The 8,168-nt window shown below is 37.6% G+C and overlaps 1 protein-coding gene across 4 annotated transcripts in view; it reads right to left on the minus strand.

Moving 5' to 3' along the window:
• Positions 1,731-8,168, minus strand: part of LOC107622902 (transcription termination factor MTERF5, chloroplastic) — a 7,461-nt gene continuing 1,023 nt past the window's right edge. The window contains exons 3-5 of one of the 4 annotated variants that reach the window (XM_016324975.2): positions 3,720-3,781; positions 3,425-3,631; positions 1,731-3,337 (exon numbers count right to left, since the gene is read on the minus strand). In XM_016324975.2, the coding sequence (XP_016180461.1) occupies positions 2,256-3,337; positions 3,425-3,631; positions 3,720-3,781 (1,351 nt within the window). In that variant the 3' untranslated portion in view covers positions 1,731-2,255. Of the gene's footprint in view, positions 3,338-3,424; positions 3,632-3,719; positions 3,782-5,221; positions 6,429-6,536; positions 7,836-8,168 lie in introns of those variants that run through there. The other 3 variants (XM_021114186.1, XM_021114185.1, XM_021114184.1) reach the window with 3 other exon arrangements.

The following is an 8,168-nucleotide window of genomic DNA, read 5'->3' on the forward strand; positions in this document are numbered from 1 at the left end:
ATGGAGGTCTAATAATGTTATATGTTTATGTACAAAAATATTGTTTCATATCTTATAACAAAGCAAAGAAAGGAAAATATGGAAAACTATAAATAAATATTATGAGGTAACATTGAGATCAAACACAACATACTAAACATCAAATTCTCAAAATTTATTATGTCTAAGTGGTGCTTTGATATTTATAACCATATAACAATAATAGTAACAACATATGTTGAAACAAATAAAGGGGTAGCGAAGAATCCTTGAAAAGCATAAGAGAGGTATAACTAAAAGCATATTCGGATATGCCACAAAAAAAAATGGAGGTGAATCAAATGAGATGAAGGGGTGATTTTATTTCTACATTTCAGAATTATTTATTAATTCCATTCATCTATAAGTTTCAGTCATTGAAGAAATTTTCTGTCCTTATATTGCAGGCCTTTGGTAAAAGAATATGTGAAAGAGTTAAGTATCGTTGATGAAATCTAAGAATTTAATGAGATGCAACATTGTTTGTCTAGTATATATATATATATATATATTGACGCTGAGAGATGATTCTCTCAAGGAATTCATCCAAAACACAATCTTTCTCTCACTTCATTCGTGTATTTCAAGTACAATCATTAATATCAGGGAAAACAATTCACAAGAATTAAGCTTATTCCATCAGAGGTTCTAATAATAATAATAATAATAATAATAATTGGTCAATTTGTTGCTAATCGATTTTGTTTGTTGGACAGAAACATTGATTTCGTGTTCATCGAGTAATTACCATATACCATGTACTGGCTTTATTATTTCAACTTTGCATAGGAAAAAACTTCGGATAAGATGCTCATGTCTTTTAACATCTAAACATTTTCCTTTTACCTTTTTTTTTTTAACTTGGCCCGGATAGTAACCAAGGATGCGTTTGTTTTTTAGAACAACAGGACAAAACAAGACTTTGAGAACAAGACATAAAGGATAGAGATACAGAATTTTATGTTCTTATATTTTGTTTAGTGATAAAGTTAAAAAAATTATGAAAATTTAATTTATTCTTTTTTTTTCCATTAAAAAAATTTAAGAAAAATATAATAATAAAAAGTATAATTATGAAAAATTAACAAGAATAATGAAAGAAAAAATGAAAAATAAGTTGTGCACCTTGTTAGTGTCTGTGTCATTCCTGTCAGGGTAGAGACAAAATATACTAATTCAGTGTCTTTGGATACAATTTCTCTGTTCATATCTCATCTGTCAAACACGATTCTATATTTCTGTATCCTATTTCTATATCTCTAGGTCTAGCAAAACAGTTTCAAAGGCCATGATCCCAATTGGAGAAACCTTCATGAAGCTAATAAATTTGCTTTATGCACACCACTTGGCTCAAACCTAATCTTAGTGTATTTACCTATATCATTTTTCCTTAAAAAAAAAAAAAAAAACTATATCACTTGAAAAAATTCTTTAGAGATTTTTCACCGTTTACAAAAAATTTTAGTCGTTCTCTTTAAATAATTAATCTTTTACTCAAAAGCAATAAAGTTAAAAGTTACTCCTAGAGGATATTTGAAAAAGATGAATGAAAATCGAATACAAATCCCAAATTCAAATTGGATATGCAAAAGAACAAATCACTAAATTATAGGCTCTTTAACTACTTAATAGGCCCTTTATATAATTTGTCCATTTTATTAGTTAATCCATATTAATAGTCCTTTGTATTAATTTTCCCTGAATAAGATTAATGGAATACACTAAAAATGATAATTACATATAATCACAAGCTATGACACTATATGAGTATATGGTTCATTTACACTAAAGTATAAGGTACAGTAGGAAACCATTCACCCTTCAATTATTTTAGTGTGGTTATGATCACAATGTATTTTTGTTGCAACTTATAATCAACTAGGATGATTTAAGGGTTAACAATAGATTATTTTCTCACTTTAGAGGAGTTTTCACATAGCTTGGAACCTTTTTGGCTTGTGTGAACCAGTAATGCTCCAAAATTGCTCCAGAACTTAAACAATGCTCTGTTTCTCTGGTTCCCATAGCCTCCAATGCAACTTGAATCTTGTTCATGGGTATGAGCAAACATTTCCTGAAGTCGTTGACAACAAATAGTCCAATAGCGGCTGCAGTCATGGATCCCAAAACACTGGAGTTGAGTTGAGCATCTTGTTGTCTGGAACATTGTCTAAAAGTGTCCTCTTTCATTATCCGATCCGATCCGATACAACAACTTTGCTGCTATAACTAGCTGGTCAACTCGAATTCTTTTTCAGTTTCTTTTCTAAGGCCTCTTCGAAGTTCCGGCTAGACAGTGACAGAACCTGGTTGAGCAATAACCTGACCCCAGCTCTCTTCATCCGTGCATATCTTGGTTTAATCCTTTCTTCCAAACTGTATCCAAAAAACTGAGGGAATTTAACAAGCTCAGAATTTGGGTAACCCATAGTGATGAAGAAATCCCATTTCGGAATCAAATTGTCTGACAAGCTAAAGGTGTACAAGGCACCAAATCTTGAAATCATAGTCCCAATTTCATCCAAAGTGTATCCCTTTTCCAAGAAAAACTGTGTTACAGGCTTCAGATTGGCCTCAATGCTAAGACCGAAATTCTGTGGACAACGGAACAGAAGAACACCAACATCCACTCCCAAGGATCGGAAGTAATTAGCCGTGGGTCGTAGGTTGTCCTCTACACTATAACTTACAATATTGGGGCAGCGAGTTAAGATCTTACCTATGTTATCGTCTGACAGGCCTGATTCTCGGAGAAAATCTATGCTCTCCTCCACCTTCTCCCTACTATAAGTTAGAAGAGCCGGGAAGCGGTATATCACCTTCGCCCATTGTTTCTTGTCAACGCCTAAGGATTCTAAGAACTTCATGGTGGGTTTAAGATTTTCCGACAGGCTGATTCCACATAATTGAGGCCTTTTAGTGAGGATGGTGGGGATGTCCTCTTTCGGAACTCCAAGTTCAAGAAAAAACTCAACTACAGGCTTAATTTTACCCTCCAAGCTGTAGTAGGCAAAAGACGGGAATCGCCGAATAATACCATTGATTTGCTCAATACTCATACCGAACTCTATGAGATAGACAATATGAGGGCGAAGATTGCCAGCAGTCGTGTCTATTGCATTCACTCGAGACACGGTTCTAAGCTTCTTAGAGTCTATTATTGGAGTAGGAGGAGGAACCTGCACAGCTGGTTTTTCCTTAACCGGGGGATTTGGATAGTTTTCGACTACATCGACTAGACTATCACCGTGCTCTTCGAGAAGAGATTCAAGGTATGGGACAAGAGCATCCCTGATTTCAAGTGTTGTAAGTTCTCTCCCTGTTTTATGAAAGAAGACTGTGATTACTAGGATTAAATGTTGAAGAAAGTCATAAAAGAGATGTAATTAATGTGTTGCAACCGAACCTACGAGGTACCGAGATTTGTGTTTAGAGTGAAGCACCGAGACAAGGTGATCAATAAAAGGATCTGATTTGTTGACAGTTCTCGCTGCAATGGCATTGCTCAAGCCTTCTTTTTTCAAAAACAGCATCAATACAGCCTTGGCTTCTTCCTTTTCTGCTGCTAACAGAGTGGGAGGCATCACTCGCACGTTTAACGACCCATTTGTGCCTTGGGGGAAAAAAAGAACTTTGAAGTTATATGTAAACCAAATAACAATTGAAACCTGAAAAAATAGAAAAGGATGAAAAATTCCTACCAGATTTTGCCTGGCACAAGAACACCTTTGCAGGAAAAGAGAGTTGAGTCCTGATGTAAACTCTTCAAATGAAGAGAAAGTTCAAGTTATATAGTGATCCAATCAAAATGAAAAAACAAATGAGAAAGAAAACAAAAAGGAAGGAAGAAAATCATCTTGCTGCTAATAAATTGAGACCAAAAAATAAAAGCGAAAAAGCATATTGGATTAATGATAGCCGCTGTTTCTTTTTTTCATTGATATTGGAAAAGGCTAAAAACTCTACAAAAGGAGAGGATCGCCGTAGCAAGGTACACATTAGTAAAGAACCCATATTCGACAGCATACACCAACACTAATCATGTGGAAGATCTTGCGCAAACTAAGTTATGCCAATTCAATCCTCCACAGTCATTTGCTACCCCCTCACAAAGAATAAAATTATTACACCATACTTGTCAAAGTGGTGCAAAAAATTTGTGCTAAAACTCAGCTGCACCACACATGTACCTCTAAATGTGCACCTTCAATCCTTCACACTAATGTGACAGATTGCAAAAAAGTGAACACCCCAAAACTGACTTCACATAACTCAGAATCACCCTTTGATATGTTCCATCTACCTTCACTTTATAAAGTCTAAATTCCTTCATCAATTCAATAAATATCAAGTGGCCGGATCACATATTTCTAGAAATAACCTTCCAGTTCTTAAAATCTTGTCCAGCCACTCCAGCTGGGAAACCTCCTAGGCCAATCTAGGATCACAGAATCACTTTCTGTGATTCATTTTTCTGCATGTATTGTGCGAACAATGAATCACTTAACTTCTTCCTAGGTAAGTATATGATTACAATACTTCCATCGAATTTATACAATATCCATAACCATCCTATTTGTCATTGATGCTGCGACATTATCAAATAACACTGTATAAAATGTCTAATCAAGTAGTTGGTGGCAGTGGCGGCGGCGGCAATGGAGGTGGTGGAGCTTGGTCAGGTCTTATATGAGTTTGGTGGATCGAGTTCACAGTGGAGCCAATGAATGATTTTGGGTCAGTTATTCTGTTGACAATCTCAACCCATTCCCAGGAGAGGATTCAAAATCTCAGCCACGTCGATCACCTCAGCCACACATTTCCTCATGGAACTGGTGACTACAGGCCTGTTTTGGATGCTTCTAGGGTTGATTTGAACCAAATGCCAACAGATTATCATGGGGTTGCATTTGGATTGAGTGGAACACGAGCGTATGCAGCCTGTGATCAAGGTCATCCCGTTGTACATGCCAATGAGGACCAACCAGAGTACTACTTGGCCAGAGATATGGCAAGTAGAGTGATTAATTAGTTTGTTTCACTGAGAAGCATCCAAAGTAGTACTCATTATTCTGTTATTTATGTACATATGTTGGACTGTTTTGCATTTTGATATTCATGACACTTATTATATTATTTTAGTTTGTTACTATATCCACGTTATGTATGTTCTTAGGTTTATTCTTCATGAACTTGATATTCATAACAAAATATCAACTTCTTTTACATGATATAAACACAAATAAAACATAAGATGTGGACTTAAACATAACCTAATCAGACATAATCTATTCAGACACCACATAAAACGTAACGTAAACTAGTTCAACATATAAAAAGCATTAAATAAATATCAGGTAATAATCCACCCCTTATCTCTAACCATTGCTGCCCGCATGAGAAGACGAAGATGCTTGATTCTGTAGACACTTACTCCTTGTATGCCCAGGTTGCCTGCATAACCCACACCTCTTAGGTTGCCTTTCCTCAAATTCATCCATGTTCTTTCTAAGCCTGGTAGAGGGCGGTCGTCCCTGAGTAGCCCTCATCAGACTTGGGTCTGGTACCACCAGAGGCCCTTCATACACCGGCCAATGGTCCTCGTGTGGAGGTGCAGAAAAAACCATTTTGTATACATTGAAAACACTACTCATCTGATAAACATTATCAACATAAGTTGTCCAATCAATTCTCTGAGATGCACATGCTATCAAAACATGTTTGCATGGATAGTGCAATGCTTGAAAATATCCGCAGTCACAACGACGTTCTTTCAAAGACACTCTATATGCACCAAAGTTATAACCACCAGTGGAAGCAACTTCTGCCACTGTGAATTCTAAATTTTCTCTATCGTACAGGTGGACATTCATTTGACCACTTGCCTCCCTGTTCTTCTCAATAGCTTTGGTCAAAACATGAGAAAATTGTTGTCCGGCAGCCAATTGGGCTTCAGCCTCTTTTCCTTTACTAACAAAAAGCTCCGCCAACCGATAATAGGTAGATCTCACTAGTGATGTAATTGGAAGGTTTCGGACGCCCTTCAAGACAGCATTCACACACTCGGATAAGTTGGTTATCATGTGTCCATACCTACGACCCTCATCCCGATGTTGAGTCCAAAGTTCCAATGGGCATCTATTGGCCCATGTACACATTTCCAAGTTCTCAGATTTCATCAACTCAAAGTAGTACTGGAACTCAAGCCCAGTTTTCGCATACGCTGCATTCACAAGTGCCTTTCTTGCATCCTTACTCTTAAAATTGAGTGCAAAGTTTGCTGCCAAGTGGCGAATGCAGAATGCATGATAAGCGCTAGGAGGGTGCCAACCACTCCCTTCAGCATTCAGCGCAGCTTGAATGGCAGGATGGTTGTCAGATATAACAAGAATGCCAGATTGAGGAGTCACCTGCTTCCTCAGATAAGTTAGGGAGAATTTCAATGTCCAATTGAAAATAGAAATTATGCAAACCCTACAAATTGCATGTTAAGTACTTATATATAATTTAGAAGTTACCTGCTCCCGCATATGAGAAAGGAAGAATTTCCATGATTCCATATTTTCTCCTTCGACCAATGCAAAAGCAATTGGCAATATGTTAGAGTTACCGTCTTGTGCAATGGCAATCATCAACATTCCACCATACTTCCCGTACAGACGGGTGCCATCGATACTAATAACAGGTTTACAGTGCTTAAAAGCCTCTACACACGGTGGAAATGTCCAGAATAAACGATGAAAAAACACACGACTTGGGTCAACCACACCCTCGACACGAACCGGGGCAGTCTTCATCATCACAAAACTTCCGGGCATTGTCATTTGGATTCCCAATATCCACCTTGGAAGTAGATTATACGACTCTTCCCAATCGCCATAAATCTTTGCAATTGCTTTTTGTTTTGCCAGCCAAGCTTTTCGGTAACTGCACCTAAACCCAAATTTTCCCTCTATTGAATTCTGCAATAATTTAATTGAAATAGTGGGATCAGCTTGCACCATCGGGAAGATAGAAGAACATACAACATGATAATCAAGTTGTCGGTGGTTTCTTGAGACATTAATTGCAAGGCATGTGTGTCGACCGTTGTACTTTCGAACCTCCCAGTACCTTTTTTTTCGCCGCAATGATACACGGATCAACCAATTACACCCTTGATCAGACTGTCTGCACTTTCCACAGTACTTTCTGTGATCGGATTCTAGCACTTTGTACTCCACAGCTCGACGAATGTTGTAGTTCTTTATTGCAAGCACAGCCTCGTCTTTGCTTCGAAAGCGTTGTCCGATCACGAACTCTCCCTCCTTTATGAACCCAGACAAATCCGCATCAACTTGTTGCATCGCGCTTAGATTCAATGCGGAAAAATGACTAGGATAGTGTTGTGTTTCTAAATTAGAACGTTGAGTCTGTGTTAACGGGTCATTTCCTTGGTTGTCATCACTATCATACGGAATATTCACCGACTCTTCATCCTCATCTCGAATGACATCCTCTGCAACATCTACCATCTCCACGAAAGCTTCATGGTTTGGTGGATGCTGGGTGGGTGGTTCTATGGTTTCCAATACTAGTCGTCCAGAAGACCGACTATCCCCAAGAGCTGTATCGCCTTCTTCGTTGACATTTTGATTGTTGTATACTGCAAACGAAGGCGATCTCACAAGTAAAGGTCCTGAACCGGAGCTTCCTTCTATTCCTCTCGACTGTACATTTGGTGCAGATCCTCCAGAGCTCCCAAATATCTCCTCAATCCTTACAAATAGCTCAATTGTACGAATCTCTGGACACTTTGATTGACAGTAAAACAAAACCTGCATATCACTATCACTGCGTATCGGAAATCTCTGATATGTAGCATGTCCTCCACTAATTGATATTGGGAGCCTATATAAGATCTCAGATACTTGCTTCCTGTCAAACTGATCCAACTTTTGCAAAATATTGTCTTGTAGGTCGGCGTAGGAAGTTGTTGAATTAATAAAAATCCCTATAGGATTCTTGCTCCTAAAAGTTGTTCCCTCTATAGTATCTATAATTTCTCCACAATGGTGAACGATAGCAAAATAACTTTTGGAAGTCATTTTCTCAAAAAATAAATCACACTGGCATTAGGATAGTTTTTTTTTTTTTCAGCGGCAGCTCTT

Source organism: Arachis ipaensis, chromosome B10 (genome assembly GCF_000816755.2).
Source record: "Arachis ipaensis cultivar K30076 chromosome B10, Araip1.1, whole genome shotgun sequence".
Lineage (NCBI taxonomy): Eukaryota > Viridiplantae > Streptophyta > Magnoliopsida > Fabales > Fabaceae > Arachis > Arachis ipaensis.